Source organism: Kwoniella pini, chromosome 11 (assembly GCF_000512605.2).
Source record: "Kwoniella pini CBS 10737 chromosome 11, complete sequence".
NCBI lineage: Eukaryota > Fungi > Basidiomycota > Tremellomycetes > Tremellales > Cryptococcaceae > Kwoniella > Kwoniella pini.
The window spans coordinates 1,063,234-1,084,661 of record NC_091726.1 but is presented as its reverse complement, the minus strand read 5'-3'; the positions used below and the strand labels follow the sequence as shown (position 1 = coordinate 1,084,661).

The window sequence follows — 21,428 nt, the reverse complement described above, 5'->3', positions numbered from 1 at the left end:
AGGCTTTTTTAGAACATGTTTGCGTGGACTTCTTACGTAGAAATTAGAAGATTACAACTTGCATAAAAGATATTTCCGTTTTTCCTTATCATACTGATCTAACTCATTCCGCTATAATTTCGCCTTGCCCTCTTTTTCAACCTCTTTCTTCACTTCCCAAGCCATCTTACCGAAGAAATCAAATACTGGCCTACTATCCGCCCGAGCATCAGCGGAACTTGCTTGACCTAACGCAGCTCTAGCAGCTATTCCTTGAGCGATGATAGCTAATCTGAATAAAATCCACGATCTCACCCAGCTATAATGGTCGGAAAAGTCAGCCAAGATCGTATAATGACTAAACGACTCTGTTGCAGATATTTACTTACCCCATTCCAGGTATCGGAATTTCCCAACCGCCTTGAATATGGTGATATCTCAAACCATCATTCATACCTTCCACCCACCACCTTTCTAATTCTTCTCGCTGTGGTAATCCAGTTTCTTGGCTTGACAAACCTTTCAGACCGAGCAAAAGAGTCATATCGTCATTACCTTTAGATGTATTCCGTATTTTCTTCAAATTTTCAGGTGAAATTGGAGCAAATGAGAACGGTAAGAGCAAATTACCGAGATCTGCTAGAGGTGATCCAAGGGTACATAACTCCCAATCTAAGATTCCTATCACTTTCGATTCGGTTGGATGAAAAATCTGACAGCAGCGGAGAGTAAACAAATCTGGTATACGCATTTGGACCATTTAATCTACAAACTCACTAGATTGTCCAGTTTGTAATCACCATGTACTACTCCACCTTCACCTCTTTCTTGCTCTAACTCAGTTACTTTCTTTGCACCTTCTGTAAACCAATTTTTCAACTCATCTGTACCCCAAATAGGACCAACTTCTTCACTAGTTTCTTTGTTCTTAGCTTTACTTTGAGCATATGATACTTTCAATAATGATCCAACTTGTCTTGGGAAATATGGTTTTGCAGTTGGTAAAGGAGCGAAAGAAGGGGGAAGATTGAGTGATGAGATTGGTATTGCTGATAATTTCGTCAAAGTCTTAATGGCAGATTGCCAGCTATTTACCATTCAACATTCAGTCAAAGACAATTCACCCGAAGTGCAATTATTAGATCACTTACCATGCCCATCTATCTTGTTTATCCAGTTCTTGTAGCCTGACATCTGTGAATACTCTCCCACGTATATATTCCATAACATAGAATGCAGCTCCTACGACATCTTTGTCTTCGCATAAACAGTATACCTTTGGTATGGGTACTGCATGTTCCGGTGATACACCCTGATTATACCGATTCAAAGCTGAGAGAATTAGATATTCACGATCTACCCTATGTGCTGTTGGGGATAGCAACGGTCCAGATGGTGCTCTTCGTAATACGAAAGATTGAGAAGGTGAATTTGGCGTTAAGAGATACGTTGGATTTGACTATTCCCTGATTAGCTACTTGTTATTGCTATTGATTCAAGATAAGCTTACTTGACCAAACTATGTTAAGATAAATCAATGAGTCAGCTCAGTTAGCACGGATCAGCACAGTATAGAAGTACAAGAACTATACGAAGTAGTCATGGTGTAGAACTCACCTTGAACTGCTTAACCTGTATTGGACCTTTAAACCCATCGATATTCTTTTCCAGGTACGGCACGAGTTTGTCAAGGGGTAATGATGATCGAACAGAGCTGAGCTCTCCACCAGATGAACTCTTGCCACTGTCACTAGATGACACCATGCTGAGACTACCTTGCTCTCAAATCTTCTCGTATATGAAGCTCAAATTCTTCTTAGCATATAAGACGACCTGTGTTAACCATGTTAACCAGCTCTCGACTAGCTTTCCTCGAACCCTCCGGCATAAACGGAAACGCTAAGCGGCCATGTTGATACCATGTGGCAGTATAGGTTACAATATTTTCATTATCAACCTCGGCGCACGAAATACGAAAACTTTGTAATTACTTTCCGATCATCCCCTAATCTCGTGCCTGTTTAGACTTTTTTCAGTCATCCCAAGATAACTTACTGAAGAGCGAGTTATTTGATTTGTTGTTGATGCAATTTTCAATTTCATGCTGGTCCAGCATCATAACCTAATCACCCAGCGGTATTATTTATCTCAACATGGCTCCTCAAAAAACAGTCGGTATACTGGGTAAGCTTACATGGTCCGCGGATCGGGTGAGATCAAAGCTAATATCATTGTCAATAGGTGGTGGTCAATTGGGTCGAATGTTAACTCACCCAGCCGCTCTACTCGGTATTCCACTTTTAATCCTTGATTCAGGTTCTTACACACCAGCAAAACAAACACTTTTACCTCCAGAAAACCAACAAGGTCATCTTGATGGACCTTTTACTTCTGAACCACACATTAGGGAATTAGCTAAAAAATGTGATATTTTAACTGTTGAAATTGAACATGTTAACGCGGATGTATTAGAAGCAGTTGAAAAAGAAGGATTATGCGAAGTACAACCTTCACCTTCTACAATTCGACTTATTCAAGATAAATTTCAACAAAAGAAATATTTAAGTGAAAGAGGTATACCTGTTTCACCATTTGATGAATTACCATCTAATCCAACCGAAAATGATTTTAAGAATTTAACTGATAAATTAGGATTACCTGTAATGTTAAAAGCTAAAACTTTAGCTTATGATGGTCGTGGTAATTCACCATTGAAATCAACTTCTTCTGAAGATATCAAAAAATCATTAGATTTTTTAGGAGATAGACCACTTTATGCAGAAGGATGGTGTTCATTTGTTAAAGAAGTAGCAGTAATGGTTGTTAGAAATAAAGAAGGACAAGTTAAATCTTATGATGCTGTTGAAACTATTCATAGAGATAGTATACTTCGAGTTTGTTTAGCACCTTTAAGAGGAGATCAAAGTTTAAATGCTAGAGCTAGACAATTAGCAGAAAGTGCTGTAGGTCATTTAACAGGTGCTGGAATTTTTGGAGTTGAAATGTTCTTAATGGAAGATGGTACGTTGTCTCTCATATTCAGTCATCTGATTATTAAATATACAAGACGTAATCATCGTTAACACTATACACTCCACCAGGCTCTCTTCTTCTCAATGAAATCGCCCCACGACCTCATAATTCAGGACATCACACAATAGAAGCATGTAATACATCACAATTTGAAAATCATCTTCGAGCAATCTTATCCCTTCCTTTAGGCTCAACAGACCTCATTGTACCAAGTGCAGCAATGGTAAATATCTTAGGATCATCATCAGAAATGGGTCCTATTGAAGCAATGAGAGATAATGCTTTAAGTGTAAAAGGAGCAACGATTCATTTATATGGTAAAAAAGAATCAAGAAAAGCTAGAAAAATGGGACATATAACTTTAACCGCTGAAAATGATGCTGAATTAACAGAAAATTTGAGAAAAATTTTATTCTCACAACCTGATTCAAATTCAGAATGGATTGATAAAATTGCACCTCCAAATCCATTAGAAAATCATTCACATAAAAAACCTTTAATTGGAATTATAATGGGATCAGATTCAGATTTACCAATTATGTTACCTGCAACAAAAATTTTAAATCAATTTAAAATTCCATATGAATTAACAATTACTTCTGCACATAGAACACCTGAAAAAATGATTAAATATTCTAAATCTGCTTCAAATAGAGGTTTAAGAGTTATTATTGCAGGTGCAGGTGGTGCAGCTCATTTACCTGGTATGGTAGCTAGTGAAACTGTTTTACCTGTAATTGGTGTACCTGTAAAAGCAAGTGTTTTAGATGGTGTTGATAGTTTATATAGTATTGTTCAAATGCCAGTGAGTTCTTTTAATTCAATTACTTAATCGAAGGAAAAAATGCTGATTGTTCTTGATTTGTATCATTAGAGAGGTATACCTTGTGCAACGGTTGGAATCAATAATTCTACAAATGCAGCTTTATTAGCTATTAAAATATTAGGTACTGCTATTCCAAAATATCAAATTGCTTTAGAAGAATATTCAAAGAAATTAGAAGAAGAAGTATTACAGAAATGTGAGAAATTAGAAGTTGACGGATGGGAAAAATACGTAAAAGAAACTTTAAAAAAGTAGTTTAGTATAGATGCATCCTTTGAAAAGTTGCCATTCAATTTGACATTTCTCTTCGCAGATTGTGATTACATAGCATGATTTCAATATGGGAGGAATTACAGAATTTATATACAACATTAGCCTCATCCTGGCATGACTTTATGTTTTGGATTCATATAACAACAACAGTATCATGACTGAACTCTGAGTTTCCTATTTCTAGCTTTACGTATATCATCAATGGATTTTCGTACTTTCAATTCTGTTAAACCTTCAATTTGGAAATTCAATTTAAAAGAATCGCCTAATTTTCTAACTTTTCTCTTTGGGCTTACAGAATCAACATTGGGTTCTAAATGGGTTCCAAGGGGATTGAACTCGAATGTGGAATTGTTAGGAATGGATTGCTTATTCTCGACCATGGAAGTACTGGCGTAAGATTCGTAATGCGGGCCATGTGAATCGTCTGGATTGAATTCTTCGGATCCTTCTTTCGCTTCGATGATATCGTTATCATCATCATTATCTACCACAATGATCTCTGGATCATCTTCGCCTTCTGTTTGTCTATCTATGCCATCATCTAATCCATCTTCTTCTCCTATACGATATCGCGTCGAGATTCCGTCCTGTGGTTCCTCATGGTCCTGATCGTTGTTCTTATCAATCTGTATAGGTGACGAGGATCGCAAGGAATGACGCCTGATTGATCGATTCAGTCGATCAAACAGACTTGGAGTATTATCTTTTTCTTTCCTTCGACCTAACGATGGGCTTTCCAGTTCCGATTTAGGTATTGTACCGACTTGAGCAGGACCTGCAGGAGAACGGAAAAACCTTAAACTGTCAAGAAAACTCTTTCTAGAGCTTTTACCTGTAGATTGAGTATTGGTCATTACTTGGGAATACATTTGGACAGGGGTTGATTGTTCAATCTTGGGCTTCTTGATGGTAGAAGGGTGATTTTGGGCATTTGAAGACGCGACTTGGCTCAGCTCAGAACGAGATATTGGCGATTCGTGGGGAGCTGTTTCATTTGATTCCCTGGGTCTCTTGCGAGAAGCGGTATTGTGTGAGTCACCACCTGAACCGTGATTTCTTTGGTCTTTTACACGCTTAGCAGGGGAAAGAGTGTTCTGAGCTGGCAGAGAAATTTCGTTGGAAGAACTGTGTTGGGGTAAGCTTTGATCACTATCGTCTACCAAGATATCTCCCTTTCGCCTTTTACTCAAGGATTGCGAATTTTCCAAAAATGACCCGACAGCATTCTCGTCGCTTGATCCTGTATGCTCTTCATTTGGGTTCTCCAGTTCTTCAATCTCCTCATTTTCCTCTTGATCAACCTCTTCTGAATGGGTATCTGGTTTAGCATCTAGATCGGGAACTATCTTTGTCTTGACCCGATCAACAGCGATTGTCTTTCGCCTCTGTTCTTTCTCGTAGTCCGACAGGTCGTCCTCATCCTCCGCTGTCAAGTGGTCTAACTCGATATCCTGACCTGGGGATGAGGAAGGCATAGGTAACGGATCAAATATATCTTTACGATTCGGCATTTTTCTCGGCTTGATCATGATATCGTCTTCACTCTCTGCTTCCTCGATATCGTTCTCAATTGCGATATCATCATTGGTATTGTGATTGTGAGGAGACAAAATACCCTCAATAGGAGGTGAATAATGTCTCCCGTTACTTTGGGATCCCGAAGACTGCGCGATTGGAGAGGTCTCGACCGCTGCAGAAGGGAATGGGCTTTGAGATGTTTGAGGATGTGGCAAATGAGCAAAATCTTGAACCTTCAATTCGCCTCCTTTCTTTCTCTCATAAATTAATGAGCCTTCCACATTCGCAGTAGAAGCAGATCCCTTCGTGCCTGGTGCTAAGGAGGTTTGCAAATCCGCTCCATAATCTAAGCCAAACATTGTGATATCATCGAGCATATCTCTGGTCTCTGAGGTCTTTTCAAATAACCACTCCGGTATCACCTTCTTCTTCCCTCCAGTATGTATATAAGGCGTCAGGAAATCGAGAAGTAAGATTTGATCTTTCGGTCTTAGGCTACTATCACCTTTTGAAATTGTGTCATCTACACGGTGAACATGATCCCTTACTGCTTGGTCTTTCCGATCTGATGAGGCTGAAGTAGACAAAACTGCAGGTGAAGAATGATAACCCGCCAATGGAGATGATATTGTTGGCTTAACAGAACTTGAAGGTTGTTGTATTGATCTGGATGATATCGGTGTTTGGTGTGTTGAGTGTTGTAGATATTGACTTGTAGATGGTAAATGCGATTGACTTGAATTAGACCTGATTGCGATTGAGATCAAATGGAATTGACTTCAGCAGAAGTCCATTCACTGTAATCTGAGACAAAAGGCTCACTCTCCAAACCACCATTTCCTCAAAACACCTTGAACCTGTACATCCAAATCTGTCTTTCCCTTTGATACTTCTATAACGTCTTCGTAAAAGACTGGATCGTTCTTATCCCCATTAATTACTTTCCACTCAAGTATTTCCAGTATGACTTCAGGTAACTCTGCGTCGAGTTGTATAGATTGGCGACGGGAAGAAGGTGGGGGTAAGAGGTTGATTCGAAAGGATTCAATTAAGAATACTGCTCGAAGTTGGGATGTCAGTGATTCCGAAGGAAGGGAAGCTTGGGGTCTATTAGGATCATCATTAGCTCAAACCTCTTTCCGGTATACGGAAATCCTATGAATTAGGTTTCTAAATCAACAGTTACTCTTCGAATTCGTCAGTAGCATTCACATCGAACTTCACTCTTATCCAATGCGTTTTATCTGATATCACACCTCGTATCTCGGCGTGCGGGTCGAAATGATCTCGAAAGGATAGAAACTGGTGCGGATCAGGAAGCAACAACGGGTCAGCTACGAAGCGGCTGCAAGCATGATGATACATGACGATCATGTCAGAAAAGGTATGATGAAATGACGCCATGCTTACCTTGATCATCTGTATATATCTTCCTCGAAGGGGTATTTTATAATTTGCACCATGTTCTTTGTCATGTTGAATTATGGCTTTCGCAATCCATGAAGTAATGTCTTCCGCCATGATATCTGATTGAGGTTTGATCAGCTTCTACTGAACGCCATCTTTGGTTGGAAAGTTGACTATAAGCTAGGTCTATCCCCTCAATGTAAGAGCCCCAACAGAGTTGAAGGTTGATTTTATATTTATTTCAAGATACACGTAATGTTGATGTTTTGACGCGTCTCAACATTAAATTACGTCAACATCTGATAACGATAAAAGGTCAATTAGAATATAATATAATATAACATGACGTGGAATTTTATGCTCGTATATATACTGTATACCCGGAAGAGTCCGCTCAAAGTGGAGGAAGACTATTTACATTCTATACCAAGATGATGCCATTTATTTTGCTGAATAATGACTTCTCCTATATGAATACAGAATTGTAATTTGGTTCTCTGTTCAGTGAATTGAGCAAATCTACTTGCAACAGCACAAACACGGTGAAACAAGGGCCAAGATGACACTAGCCAGTATAGCTTTCAAGGTGAGTTGATATCGTTCTTAGCCAATGTTAAACGTCCACAACAACTGAGCTTTCTTGGTTAAGACCGAATTTGCTGTCGATATGACATGTCAGAATTGTGTCAATGCCGTGCAAAAATCCTTACGCGAAGTGTCAGGTATTGAGAGATATGATATTGATTTAGAGAATAAGAGAGTCACGATTATTGGCAAAAGTGAGTGTATACCTTGACCCATAGTAATTCGCATCATCGAATATGTACAAGAGATCGTGAAATGGTAATACAAGGTGTGAGATTACTAACAATCCTGTATGGACACATAGCACCCCCATCTCATCTTTTATCCGCATTGAAATCTACAAATCGACAAGTGATCGTACGCGGTTCATCCCCTTCCGACCCAAATTTCGCCTCAACTTTCCCTCAAACAGCAGCCGTCTCCATTCTCGAATCTCCTATACCCCTTCCTACTTCTATAGCATCCACCTCAAATCCAATCTTAGCTAATCCTCCTTCACCTTCAAGCAGTTCCTCGATTCCTTCTAATACGCAATTGTTTGAGAATAAACAGCCATTACCAGGTATGAATGAAGAGGAATTCAGTCAAAAAGTATTTGGTATAGCTAGATTTCTTCAAATTGAACCATCTACAATCCTTTTAGATCTTACTGTACGTTTACCTCCTCCATCAGCTGTTGGATTGAGCTCTGGTTCGGAAAAATGGAAAGTTTACGTTTCTCAAACTGGAAATATCACTAATCCGCCATATACAACTGGAAAACCGTTTTTAGAGTTGGGAGAGGTCGAACTGGATAAAAATGGGTATGGTGATATGTTCAAGGAAATTAAAGGTGAATTGTGGGAATGGGTAGGAAGGGGCTGTATTGTCCAATCGTCCGCTCTAGAGGTACCTTCGATACAAGCCGCTGAAACATCACCAACTGGACTGGGAAAGATATTCGCTGGTGTTGTCGCTAGGTCGGCTGGAGCTTGGGGAAACGAAAAGACTGTTTGTGCTTGTAGTGGGAGGACCATGTGGGAAGAGGGCAGGGATATGGAGAAGAAGACCAAATTATAGGACACGATAAGGCTGGATCGGTATTCCGGTATGCATTTGTCTTTTAAGCATTGTTGGTAGTGTGCATCGTTAAAGCACAGACCAGAGCAAGAGGAATTGTAGAGGAAAGGAGATAATGCAAATCATGGGGTCCAGACAGGCCTGAACGAGGTTTGGTAATTTGTGAAGACGATGTGCTGCGCCATGATCGGAAGGGCGCGACGAGGTGTTTTGATGGGGAACTTCAGGCGGCTCCAAGGAGAAGCCAAGGCGGGAGTAAGGATACATGCCGGGAGTGACGCGGAGGACTTGCTTCAAGGGAATCGCAGGAGCCGTCATTGAGGTGACTTGCATCCAAATAGAATCGAACGGTCACTTCCGTTTTGCCCTTCAAGTCGCATAGCCTTCTACCGAATCGATTTCGCTCGGTGTCTTCCCCATAGATGACATGATCTCGCCGGTATGTCATGTTTCCAATGTCGGCAGATCTATTTGTGTCGCACGTCTGAATTTGTCCTGGCATGTGAACGCCTCGGCCTTGCACAAGCAATGTGAAGCTTAGATCAGCTTATACTATTTCATCGTCCGTGTTGTTCGTCGGGAGGAGGATACGGTAATAGCTCACCCAGTTTGCTTGCTCCTTTATCATCTTAACCACCAGTATAGTAGTCCCACCCATCCTATCCAGATTGCCACAACCAAGCCTATTCTAGTGGGTTCATCAAGCTCATCCAAATATCCATTTATATCCCAATGATAGTGCTTGTTTACTCTCACCACATTGTTAATGCTAACAGGCGCTTCAGGTTCTATGACTATAATCTTTGTCACTTCTTCTCTTGCGATAGTGCGACCATTAACGTTGATCGTTGAAATTTCGACGTATTCATGAGTAGTGATTGAAATGACCATCTCCTTTCCTATCTCCCAAAAACACTTGAACACCTTACACTCAAGGCCAGGCCAAAGTCAAAAAGAAGAAAGTACTACCCTCAGCCACCCCTCGACCTGTATCGCAGAAGTTGCTTCGATACATACACACCTTTGTTGAGATGAACATTTGTCCTTTGTCCATTATTCTCTCCACGCCTTGGATGAGATTTCGAATAAATGAATGAATGTTTTGACCTTGTCAGGCACCAAGAGGACAACAAAACTAAAATGGTGTGCTTTGATAAACAATTGATCAATAACCTCATATCCGTTGGAAAGGCCTGAATGAACGATGTTGATGCGTTGAGAGGTCGAGGAAATGCACTTCATGTGTCATACCTAGTGATAATACCATGCAATATTGTGCAGAATCGCAGTTGAGAACAGAAAGGATATAAGCAGGCTTCATCTCAAGATGATACGGTAAATTTTTGTGTTCTCGACCTTCACCGACACTCAATAAGCAGCGAAGAGTCCAATTCTGGATTCACCTCAAATATCGATCGACCGTCGTCCAAGAAGCCTAGGCGGACTTTGCAGGACATCTCTGCACATATCCAGAGCTCTTCCATACTTTATCTTGTAGGAAACGCTTCAGCATACAAACATAATCATGGTCGACCGTTCACTCGTTTCGTCGGTTATAGAAAGCTCGATTGGTGAATGGGGGTTGATATTAGCTTTAGTTTTCGGAGGATGTTGTTCAAATGTATGGGCCTTGGAAGGGGTACTGAGGGATCATCCGAAATCTGGTGAGAAGTTTTAATTGAGCGTAATATCTGGAGCAACATGCTAAACAACGACTATACAAGGCACATTTCTCACTTTCGTACAATTCCTCTACGTGACCATAACAACCATTTCATCCCAAATCGTATGGAGAAATATACCGAAAACAAACGTATCTTACCCCGCTTTAAAGTCTAGGAAGGTGCCTATAGCGAGATGGGGTGTACAGGTCATTCTTTTCCTTGCTATCAGTCTGAGTAAGTGTATCGTCCATGTAATTCAGCGAGCTCGAGAATTGATATTATCATTAGTGAATAATTATGCATTTGGACTGAAGGTGAGCTGTCTCTAGGTTTTTGAACCCGCAAGGTGACTAGCTAATTCAAAAACAAACAGATTCCCGTTACTGTACATATCATTTTTCGAAGTGGCGGTAAGTCCAAAACTGCATGTCGAAGCAGGAAGCTAACATTTGATATAGGATTGTGTATATCGATGCTTGTAGGAAGGGTATTTGGGAAAAGGAAATACTCCGCTGGTCAAGTCGTAGGTGTCAGTCTATACATTCTGATAATTATGGGTCTGATGATATATCAAATACAGTTATCGGCTCTCTTGATCACATCAGGGATAGTTATAGCGACCATTTCAGCTCCAAAGCCACCACGTCCGCCTCGCACACAGACTACTGCTTCTCCGACCCTTTCGCAAAAGCCTGGATGGATACCGGATCATCTAGAATTCGTGGCTGGCGTTGGGCTTTTGACTTTAGCTATGATTCTAAGCGCTTTCTTAGGATTATGGCAAGAACAGACTTACAAGACTTACGGTAAACAATGGAGAGAAGCATTATTCTACGGTGTGAGTTTGACCTTTCCATACATACCTTGATTTAAAACCTGTCACCTACTTGATACAAGTGAGATGTAATAGCGCTGAAACCCGGTTACGTACAAAGCACGCTTTATCACTACCATTCTTCTTACCACTTCAATCATCTTTACGAAGCACATTCAACTCATTCGCTTCTTCACCACCTATATCACTTAGATCATTGGCATTACCTATACCAGTAATAAGCTCATTTCCGATTCCAACGTTTGATCCAAAAGATCTACTTGGAGGATACGCCGATTTACTTATACCTTCCGCTTTACTTGGACTAGCAATAAATATCGTAACTCAAGGTATTTGTGTCAGAGGAGTGAATAGGCTCACCTCAAAGGTGAATAGCGTCACGGTTAATTTGATTTTAACGATTCGAAAAGCTGTTAGTCTAGGAATAAGTGTTTGGTGGTTTCAAACTGGATTCAACGTAGGGCTTGGACTAGGAGGGATTTTGGTTTTGCGTAAGTTGGAAAAACCTCGTATCATGGAATGTGATGACTTACGATTTTCCGTTTCCGCATTTCAGTCGGAACATTACTTTACTCAATTGCACCAGGTGCTAAGGGCTTGCATGATGATACAATTGAAGCCCGTCAGAAAGAGAAAACGATGACTGACCGAAGTGTCTCAGAGTCGAAAGAACAAGTAGATGAAGCTCCCACCAGAGGCGAAACCTCAGCGAGAGGTGATCAGAACCAAATCAGAAGTAGACAGACCAAGCCTGTAATCACATAAACAGGTTGATTGTTATCGGGTCCACCGTAGGGAGACGGTTGTTACTCAATCATGTACAAGTTGAAATCGATAGTCTTATCGAACTTTTATATAAAATATCATACATATAGATACAGCCATACTGCTACATACGAAATGAACTTGTTGTTATACATACATCCTTCTCAATGCCAATCTCGATCATTAGTTTGTGTCCCTTTCCGCATCCTTCCACTCTTTGACCAAAGTCTCTAACATCTCTTTCGCATCCAACTTTCTAGCTAATGGAGCATTTTCACCAGCCCAATAAGCTCCATATCCATATTCATCAAATTGTTTAGCAGCATTATGTAATGCTTTTCCAGCATCATAAGTAATTGGATAATCAGGTAATCTAACATCAACATTTTGTAAACGTAATTGAATTTCTAAATCTGTAAATTTATTTTCGATTGTTCTTGCAGGACGTCCAGAAATAAATTTAGTCATTATAGTTTTTTTAGATTTTTCAATATTAAATAAAAATTCTTTATATCCTTTATCGATTGAAGATTCTTTACAACCTATAAAAGTAGTTCCTAATTGTACAGCAGAACAACCTAAATTTAAATATTTTTTAATTAATTTACCATTCATAATTCCACCTGTTGAAATTATTGGTATATTAATTTTTTTTTCATTTAAAATTAATTTACAAAGTTTAAAAGTTGATAATTTTTCATCATTTTCATTTGGATTAAAAATACCTCTATGTCCACCAGCTTCATATCCTTGTACAATTATAAAATCAATTAAACCATTTCCTCCTTTATTTTGAACTTCTAATGCTTCTTTTAAATTCGTAACAGTAATCATTAAAATACTTCCAATCTCTTTTAATTTATAAAGTATTTCAAAAGAAGGTAAACCAAAATGAAATGAAATTATAGGTGGTTTTAATTTTAATAAAATTTTTAACATATTTTCATCTTCTTCAAATGATTTATAAATAATTTTTAATTCCTTTGGTAATTCAGTTTTATATTTTTCAAATTCAGGTTTTAATTGATTTAACCATTTTGAATTTATTGTTGAATCAAAATTAGGTTTTGAATGTACGAATAAATTAACGTTAAATTTCCCATTTTTTATATTTATTAATTTTTGAGTATCTATTATCATTTTTTCTGCTATTAAATGATTACTCGCACCTAATCCTAAAGAGCCTAATCCACCATTATTCGTTATTGTAGCTGCTAATAAAGGAGTTGATACACCTGCCATTGGAGCTTGAATGATTGGATAAGTTATACCTAATTTCAGAAGGGCTTGTTTTGTCGCGTTTGATAGAGGAGGTAAAGACATGGTGGGAAACCTTGGGTCTATTGACCACTACAGTCTATGTATGTCGTTAATCGATAGTAAAGGCGCTAAACATATTATGCTCCCAAACAAAATGTTCTAAACAATCATATATGAGAAATAATACCGACTGAATAAGTCATTGTTCATCTCATGAGTAATCTCCTCGGAGGTATTCGAGATTAGATCTGGTTAAACATTTAACCGAGAAATGACGTTTGATCTTTGATAGAGTCAGCATCCTTTGATTGCCTTTTTCGAGTCATATCTGGACGCATCGTGTCCGACGTCATTGTTAAAAGTCATGAGGCTGGATAAAACCTCTACATAATGAATGACATCGCACATCACCAGAATATCAGAGACAAAAATGACTCCTGCACCTATCCTTTATGAACCGTCATAGGCTTGATATCCTTTGCAAGACGTGAGTAAAAGGTTGAAGCTCCTTTCAACCCTAGCCTTGTTCCATGTCGAGAAACGCGATGGGCTGCTACAACATACACACATATAAGCTGGTGTATCCGTATGCATCGAGTCGACTTCTTCTACAATTCGAGTTGCGATTCAACTTTCACCTTTCGACACTTCTTTACTTGTATTCCCAATTACCGACTTAGACAACCGCAACATCGACATTGCTATACCGAGCGAACCATGGCTGACCAAAACCACTGGAACTATTCTGACTACTGCGGCTCCTTGGGATCTCCTTATGTCTCACCAACTATTAGGGACCCTGGTGGAACGGGATATGATATCACGGTTCACTACGATAAGCAGACAAGAACGCAAGACCTCACAGGGGTACCAGTAAGTTACGCACCAGTCCCTTCTATCGAATTGAGCGACAATCAGAGAAACACAATATCCGTTCTTTGGACAGCCGCATCTCAATCAGAATTACCTGAAGACAAACGAAGATCCTTGTGTTCTCAATTTAGGTCACTATGGCTCGGTCAGATCCCTAGAAAGAAAGTGACATGGAATAATAGCTGGTCAAATTGGGCTATAAGTCAACTGCCCATCGTCGATACCAACTCATACACTACTCGACAAGTTACCAAAATTGACTTGATGGAAGGTGTTGACAATTTAGTTCCCGGGGGTAAAAATGGAGAACATGGACAGAACGTCAAGGCGATAAATGAGAAGGTCAGAAAACTCGATGAAGAAGCTGGTCATCCCGTCTGGGGAGCAAAGTAGATGCAGCTAAGACGGTCAAAAAAGCAGTCGGGGCTTGTGATGACTCATAACATCAGTATGATACACTTTGTACATCAGTTCCGTATCAAAGATCTTCATTCCTTTACAACGCGATTTCGTGTATCTGACCATATTTTATAGTTGATCATGTACTAATTTAAGTTGTACTCGTTTCTGTTCCTAGACCAGTGCATGCAAATCATCGCTTGCTGCATCAAAACATCGGAGCGCCGTGTTTGATGATGTGTACGCCGTTCAAAATTGTCCGAGCGTATGTGAGTGTGACAGTGAAAGGGCAAAGAGCCGTTTGCTATAGCGGATTTGATCAAGGTTTGGCTATAGCTGAAAGTGACTTGGGATAGCTAAAAATAATTTGGTATAGCTGACCCCAATTTGGTATAGCTGACCCCAATTTGATTTGATTTGGTTCTCTTGGTTTGATTTGGTTCTCTTGGTTTGATTTGGTTTGGCTTGGTTTAATTTGGTTTGCTTTGGTATAGCTCGGTATAGCTTGGTTCATTTTGGTATAGCTGGGTATAGCCGGGTATAGCTGATTTGTTATAGCTGATCAGGATTCGGTGCAATTCGGTATAGTTGGGTGGGGTTGAGTACAGTTTGGTGGAGTTAGGTAGAGTCGATTTGGTAGAGCTGGGGAGGATTTGGTAGAGCTGGGGTCGATTTGGGAGAGTTGGAGTGGATTTGATAGAGTGGATTTGGGAGGGTTGGAGTGGATTTGGGAAGGTTGGGTAGGATTTGGTAGGGTCGATTTGGGAGGGTTGGGTAGGGGAGGGCTGGGTAGGATTTGGGAGGGTCGATTTGGGAGGGTTAGAGTGGATTTGGGAGGGTTGGGTAGGATTTGGTAGGGTCGATTTGGGAGGGTTGGAGTGGATTTGGGAGGGTTGATTTGGGAGGGTTGATCTGGTAGAGTGGATTTGGGAGGGTTGGAGTGGATTTGGGAGAGTTGGGTAGGATTTGGTAGGGTCAATTTGGGAGGGTTGGAGTGGATTTGGTAGAGTTGATTTGGGAGGGTTGGAGTGGATTTGGGAGGGTTGGGTAGGATTTGGGAGAGTTGGGTAGGATTTGGTAGGGTCGATTTGGGAGAGTTGGAGTGATTTGGTAGGGTTGGGTAGGATTTGGGAGGGTTGGGTAGGATTTGGGAGGGTTGGGTAGGATTTGGGAGGGTCGATTTGGGAGGGTTGATTTGGGAGAGTTGGAGTGATTTGGTAGGGTTGGGTAGGATTTGGGAGGGTTGGGTAGGATTTGGGAGGGTCGATTTGGGAGGGTTGATTTGGGAGGGACGGAGAGGATTTGGGAGGGTCGATTTGGGAGGGTTGGAGTGGATTTGGGAGGGTTGGAATGGATTTGGGAGGGTTGGGTAGGATTTGGTAGGGTCGATTTGGGAGGGTTAGAGTGGATTTGGGAGGGTTGGGTAGGATTTGGTAGAGTCGATTTGGGAGAGTTGGAGTGATTTGGTAGGGTTGGGTAGGATTTGGGAGGGTTGGGTAGGATTTGGTAGGGTCGATTTGGGAGGGTTGGAGTCGATTTGGGAGAGTTGGAGTGATTTGGTAGGGTTCGGTAGGATTTGGGAGGGTTGGGTAGGATTTGGGAGGGTCGATTTGGGAGGGTTGATTTGGGAGAGTTGGAGTGATTTGGTAGGGTTGGGTAGGATTTGGGAGGGTTGGGTAGGATTTGGGAGGGTCGATTTGGGAGGGTTGATTTGGGAGGGTTGGAGAGGATTTGGGAGGGTCGATTTGGGAGGGTTGGAGTGGATTTGGGAGGGTTGGAATGGATTTGGGAGGGTTGGGTAGGATTTGGTAGGGTCGATTTGGGAGGGTTGGAGTGGATTTGGGAGGGTTGATTTGGGAGGGTTGATCTGGTAGAGTGGATTTGGGAGGGTTGGAGTGGATTTGGTAGGGTCGATTTGGGAGGGTTGGAGTGGATTTGGGAGGGTTGGAATGGATTTGGGAGGGTTGGGTAGGATTTGGTAGGGTCGATTTGGGAGGGTTGGAGTCGATTTGGGAGAGTTGGAGTGATTTGGTAGGGTTCGGTAGGATTTGGGAGGGTTGGGTAGGATTTGGGAGGGTCGATTTGGGAGGGTCGATTTGGGAGGGTTGATTTGGGAGGGTTGGAGAGGATCTGGGAGGGTTGATCTGGGAGGGTTGATCTGGTAGAGTGGATTTGGGAGGGTTGGAGTGGATTTGGGAGGGTTGGAGTGGATTTGGTAGGGTTGGGGAGGATTTGGTAGAGTCGATTTGTTATAGCTGATTAGGATTTGGTCCAATTTGGTATACCTAAAATCAATTCGGTATAGACTGTTGATGGGAACAATGCAACGCTTTTGCTTCTCGGGCAATGTCTGCCAATGCTCAAGTGAGCGACCAGCCCTCAAGACATATCTGCACGCCACAATACCGCACAAAAGGTGCTTCTCGAGCACTTGGCTGCCACTATCAGAACAATCCTTTTCAAACAACACATGGCTCTATTGTGCACGTCCCCTTTCTTTATCCTCCAATATGACGCATCCATTAGAATGCTTCTCAAAGGATGAAGGATGATGCTATCGAGAATGACGATGCATGCCTTCTTTGACCAAAGCGTACAGTATAACAAGTTATGCATATAAACGAGTCGAAGATATTACATTCAATTGCATTTTGCCGCTCTATCCAATACATTCAACATTTCATCGATCAATCATAGGTAACGCCCTTCAATACATACTTCATACATATACACTCATACCATCGTTCAATATGAACACTCATAGCCAAAGCAGCACATCTCATTTCCAAACGTCTAATTTCGAAATCTCAAAGGCGGGATGTAAGTCTTTAGATACCATTAGGAATTACCTGTGGGATGCCAACAATAGCAAGACGTCCACTCAGAAGTCCACCCAAGGATTTTACAAACAGCAAACTGACCAGCACGGAGAAGAATACGAAGGACTCAACGAAGATCTCAACAGCGAGACTAACAATGAAGTCAGAGAAGCATCCAGGAGAGTTGACCGAAAATTATATGATTGTCTCACGCTCTTGAAATCTGGCCACAATCCATATGCTTCAACCGATAACGACTTAATATCGGCGGATACCAAAATTAACAACTCGGATGATTCTACCTTGGACTTCGATGCGGTACTCGATAGGATCGAAGAGAAGGCTCCGGAATTGAATAGAGATACTGGTCTAGTAACATACGTACTTCATCGAGCTAGAATGAGAGATGCCTCAGATCCACCATGTGAATTAGAAAGAGGATTTCCATGTACCAGGTTTTTTACCATTTTTCCACTTTCTGAGATTGAAAGAAAATGCCTTGCATTGACCGTGGATAAACTGAAGGAGGAAAAATTCAAAACCAAAGTCATCAATTCATCAGGAAAAATTAAATTTATGGAAACGATGATGGATGGTCAATTGCCTTCATTTCGATGTATAACTCGAGATCCTTTTTCCGATCAATCTTCAAAATGTACTGCTCCTGCTCAAAAAGATATCGCTAACATTGTGAACGGTCTATTGAGTCGGCCAAAAGAACGTAGAACAGTTTACGAGGTATATGAGATCTTGGAGAACATCAAATCGGAAATTCCAGAATCGATGGGTTCAGAATTCATCAAACCAAGTAAAGGCACTTATAGTTGGGAAGTCAGAGAAGAAAACCGAAAGAGGATGCAACTTGCAAGGCTAGGAGAGAATGTTAACGGCATTAACAGAAAAATGCTGGAGAATCTGTCTTATCGTCCTGAGAGAATTTCTGGCACCACTGACATGGATGTCAATTGGCATGATTGGGCGACATATGATCCTACGCCAGCTTCTAACGTATAGAGCATACACTCTATCGTTTCAAAAGACATTATTTCACAACTCGACCCTGCAGGTATCTGGATATGTAAATCATTTTAACGTGAAGGGATTCGTGATTTTCGACACATTCTTTGTAACTTGTAGAAATTTCGCCCATTACTAACTTTTCCAATTTTAATATGCATGATCGTAAACTGTACATTCCTGATACTACGGTATATCAACTTGTGGACCTTTTTCTCCTGATCCACCTTTTGACATTCCTCCATCTGCATTTCTCAAATTACCAAATCTTCCTTCAGTCATCGGCGCATCTTCTTCATTTGCATCTTGGACTGAGGGTGGTCTATAGTTGCTTTGCGAAGGTGGACTGGATGGAGGACTCATTTGAGCATTCATCGCTGCTCTATTTTGAGCATCTTTCAAAGCTTGTTCAGATCGTTGAGGATCGGTAAATTGAGGTGGTGGGCGATTTTGTCCAGATGAATGAGGTGATAATGACCTTGGACCAGGTGGGCTGAAAGGTCCTTGTGGACTTTGAGGACCTGGTCCAGGAGGTCTTTGAACTGGTGAAGAAGATAGAAACGGTGAAGGTCTATCTCCCTGTGAAAAAGAAGAAGTTGGAGTAGTACTAGTCTCATCGTCCCCTTGAAGCCCAGGGGGGAAAGTAGGTTGATAGTTTAACTTAATCCCTTTTGGTAATTTCCCTTCTACAGGTGTAGCTGCTATACTTTCATCTACCACATACACGTTGTCTAAGACTTTGACAACTATCCCCATGATACCTTGTCGGACTCGATTTTTGCTCATACCTTGAGCCATCATTGCGTTTCCCTTTTGAGCGAAGAAGTTATCGAAATCATTCTGTAGATGCTCAACCAGATTGACATCTGGAATTGCCACGAATAATTTCAGACGAATGGATTGTTTGACTAGATGTTGAGTAGGTTCTCTCGTAATACTTAATTCATGAGTTAAACCATATTCTTCTTGTAAAATCAATTCAACAGTAGATCCAGGTCTACCTAAAGGAACATATGCAATAACTAATAATTCCAATGCAGGATATTTATCAATCTTTAAAAAAGTTTTAGGATTAGTTTGATGAAAAGGTATATAAGATCCAAGATCAATCGATCTTATAAAATCATAAGTTGATCTAGGTAAATGATGATCACCAAGTTCAATTTTATTTTGTAATCTATCACCTAATAACATGTATCCAATCCAAAAAGATTCAGAAGATAAAGAATTATTTTCATTTGTTAATGTTAATTTATCCCATTGATATTGTCTTATTTCATGAAAAACAATTTCTTCAGGTCTAACTCTACTTATTGCTTTTTTATTTGATTTATTATCTAATTTACCTAATAATTCTTTTAATCTATTTGAATTTTCAATTTGTTCTTTTGAATTAATTTCAATAATTTTTGGATTTCTTTTTAAAATTGTTAAATTTGAAATATTTTTATCAATTTCATTTAAATTTGTTTTTGAATTTAAATTATTTGAATTTACATTTTTTATTAACCATCCTGGTCTAAAAATTATTCTACGTCTTGAAAATGATTCATTTTGAATTACATCATTTGAAGTTCCATCTAAAGCTTTAATTAATTCTGTATGAAAATGTCTAAATGAATCACATGATTCTGAAAATCTTTTTGTCCATTTAATTGAATCTTCAAGTTGACAAGGTAAAAAAATTGTTAAATCTAATCTTAAATTATTTGTTTCTTTATCTTTTATAGCTTGTGCACGAATTGTTAATCCACTTAAATCCCAACCTATAAATAATCTTTGATATTTATTTAATTCAGCTATATATTCTAACCATCCTGATATATAAGAAATCTTTGATATTTTTGGATCACTAGTCATATTAACTCCAGTATTATCAATAGCCATTCGTTGTTCATAATTCTTTGATCGAAAAGTGTCTAAATACCAACCTAATAAGAATTTATATCTATAAGCTTCTTCTCCAATTTTACTCGGATGTACACCTGATTCATCCAATCCTCTAGTCCATTTTCTAACATCTCTCTTTTTATCAGGAGCAGCTTTCTTTGCTTGACGTTCTTTCATTTTCTTGACTACCAAATTCATTTCCTGCTCATTTATGCATCTTGATAGTTGATTACAGATAAGAGTAACGATCTTTGGGATACTACCTAGATGTTCATCCCAAGAGTCTTGTAAAGCGGTATACCAAAGTTTGGGATCATCACTTTCTTTAACTTTTGAAATGAGTTCGATCTGTTTCATTAGTTCAAGTATATTTCCATGTACTCCATCTAATTTACCAGAAATGTTTTCGAATGACCAACGACTTGGATGAGGTACACCTTTACCAACGGTATTTGACTTATCCTTTGGAAGTTTATTTTGAAATACACCTTGATCGGTCTCATCAGTTGTACCCATATAATCTTCCCAATTTCTTCTATGATTAGTAACTGGTGAACTCAAGCCTTTTTCATTATCAGTCCATCTAACTTTATTACCTTGTTGAGTATTTGGAGAAGGAGGTAAAACGTCATCTGGAGAACGTTGTCGAAAAGCTGATTTAGATGGAGTCGCTACACGGTGATCTGGCGGAACTGATATAGGAGGTTCACCACTTGGAGGTTGATCCCATGGTATTTTTTTATCTCTCAATATCTTTTGATAAGGTACATCTTCATCAGAGTCACTTTTATTTTTCTTCTTGTTCTTCTTCTTCTTTTGATCATCGGTTTCATTATCATCATCTCCCCTCTTACTTCGGTTGTTCTTCCGCCGCTCCCTCTTATCATCTTCGGAACCACTTGATCCTCTTTCTCTTTCGTCTCGATTTCTATTACCACGCCCTCTCGACTTATCATCTCTACGATCTCGCTTACGGTCAGATTTGGTCGAGGCCTTCTTCTTCTTCTTTCCATTGAAGAATATATAAGCTCCCAATAATATCAGTATAACAACTATAATCCCTCGAATGGATCTTGGAGAACTTTGGTAAGTCCGTACAGTAGCCATATTATTCAATGGTGGTGAATGTAGATCTAATTCCGAAGGATTGCCCACTCAGGTCCATTGAATTTGATATCCTTGACCAGTGACATGGTGATGTTTATATTCCGTTTTTCTGTTCT

The 21,428-nt window shown here is 39.9% G+C and overlaps 10 protein-coding genes across 10 annotated transcripts; 5 read left to right on the top strand and 5 right to left on the bottom strand.

Annotated features, from left to right (window-relative positions):
• Nucleotides 1–111: 111 nt before the first annotated feature.
• On the bottom strand, nucleotides 112–1,743 carry I206_107755 (uncharacterized protein; the record flags this gene model as incomplete). The annotated part of the gene is made up of 5 exons (XM_070203589.1): nucleotides 112–298; nucleotides 369–691; nucleotides 757–1,066; nucleotides 1,131–1,438; nucleotides 1,597–1,743. 5 exons carry the CDS (start codon nucleotides 1,741–1,743, stop codon nucleotides 112–114), a joined length of 1,275 nt encoding a protein of 424 aa, XP_070059690.1.
• A 389-nt stretch (nucleotides 1,744–2,132) lies between these two features.
• Nucleotides 2,133–4,093, top strand: I206_107754 (phosphoribosylaminoimidazole carboxylase; the record flags this gene model as incomplete). The annotated part of the gene is made up of 4 exons (XM_019157798.1): nucleotides 2,133–2,163; nucleotides 2,221–3,000; nucleotides 3,081–3,817; nucleotides 3,887–4,093. The coding sequence occupies 4 exons, from the start codon at nucleotides 2,133–2,135 to the stop codon at nucleotides 4,091–4,093; spliced, it is 1,755 nt and encodes a 584-aa protein (XP_019009438.1).
• Nucleotides 4,094–4,263: 170 nt separating this feature from the next.
• On the bottom strand, nucleotides 4,264–7,153 carry I206_107753 (uncharacterized protein; the record flags this gene model as incomplete). Its single annotated transcript, XM_019157797.1, has 4 exons — nucleotides 4,264–6,379; nucleotides 6,455–6,739; nucleotides 6,819–6,934; nucleotides 7,043–7,153. 4 exons carry the CDS (start codon nucleotides 7,151–7,153, stop codon nucleotides 4,264–4,266), a joined length of 2,628 nt encoding a protein of 875 aa, XP_019009437.1.
• Nucleotides 7,154–7,598: 445 nt separating this feature from the next.
• I206_107752 (uncharacterized protein) lies at nucleotides 7,599–8,683 on the top strand (the record flags this gene model as incomplete). The annotated part of the gene is made up of 3 exons (XM_019157796.1): nucleotides 7,599–7,625; nucleotides 7,689–7,818; nucleotides 7,929–8,683. 3 exons carry the CDS (start codon nucleotides 7,599–7,601, stop codon nucleotides 8,681–8,683), a joined length of 912 nt encoding a protein of 303 aa, XP_019009436.1.
• Nucleotides 8,684–10,208: 1,525 nt separating this feature from the next.
• On the top strand, nucleotides 10,209–11,947 carry I206_107751 (uncharacterized protein; the record flags this gene model as incomplete). The annotated part of the gene is made up of 8 exons (XM_019157795.1): nucleotides 10,209–10,347; nucleotides 10,408–10,581; nucleotides 10,636–10,661; nucleotides 10,721–10,757; nucleotides 10,806–10,870; nucleotides 10,928–11,185; nucleotides 11,283–11,673; nucleotides 11,739–11,947. 8 exons carry the CDS (start codon nucleotides 10,209–10,211, stop codon nucleotides 11,945–11,947), a joined length of 1,299 nt encoding a protein of 432 aa, XP_019009435.1.
• A 183-nt stretch (nucleotides 11,948–12,130) lies between these two features.
• On the bottom strand, nucleotides 12,131–13,270 carry I206_107750 (uncharacterized protein; the record flags this gene model as incomplete). Its single annotated transcript, XM_019157794.1, has 1 exon — nucleotides 12,131–13,270. The coding sequence occupies one exon, from the start codon at nucleotides 13,268–13,270 to the stop codon at nucleotides 12,131–12,133; it is 1,140 nt and encodes a 379-aa protein (XP_019009434.1).
• A 654-nt stretch (nucleotides 13,271–13,924) lies between these two features.
• On the top strand, nucleotides 13,925–14,473 carry I206_107749 (uncharacterized protein; the record flags this gene model as incomplete). The annotated part of the gene is made up of 1 exon (XM_019157793.1): nucleotides 13,925–14,473. The coding sequence occupies one exon, from the start codon at nucleotides 13,925–13,927 to the stop codon at nucleotides 14,471–14,473; it is 549 nt and encodes a 182-aa protein (XP_019009433.1).
• Nucleotides 14,474–14,949: 476 nt separating this feature from the next.
• I206_107748 (uncharacterized protein) lies at nucleotides 14,950–17,095 on the bottom strand (the record flags this gene model as incomplete). The annotated part of the gene is made up of 2 exons (XM_070203588.1): nucleotides 14,950–16,637; nucleotides 17,077–17,095. The coding sequence occupies 2 exons, from the start codon at nucleotides 17,093–17,095 to the stop codon at nucleotides 14,950–14,952; spliced, it is 1,707 nt and encodes a 568-aa protein (XP_070059689.1).
• Nucleotides 17,096–17,229: 134 nt separating this feature from the next.
• On the top strand, nucleotides 17,230–18,312 carry I206_107747 (uncharacterized protein; the record flags this gene model as incomplete). The annotated part of the gene is made up of 1 exon (XM_019157792.1): nucleotides 17,230–18,312. One exon carries the CDS (start codon nucleotides 17,230–17,232, stop codon nucleotides 18,310–18,312), a length of 1,083 nt encoding a protein of 360 aa, XP_019009432.1.
• Nucleotides 18,313–18,501: 189 nt separating this feature from the next.
• I206_107746 (uncharacterized protein) lies at nucleotides 18,502–21,312 on the bottom strand (the record flags this gene model as incomplete). Its single annotated transcript, XM_019157791.1, has 1 exon — nucleotides 18,502–21,312. The coding sequence occupies one exon, from the start codon at nucleotides 21,310–21,312 to the stop codon at nucleotides 18,502–18,504; it is 2,811 nt and encodes a 936-aa protein (XP_019009431.1).
• Nucleotides 21,313–21,428: the final 116 nt, after the last annotated feature.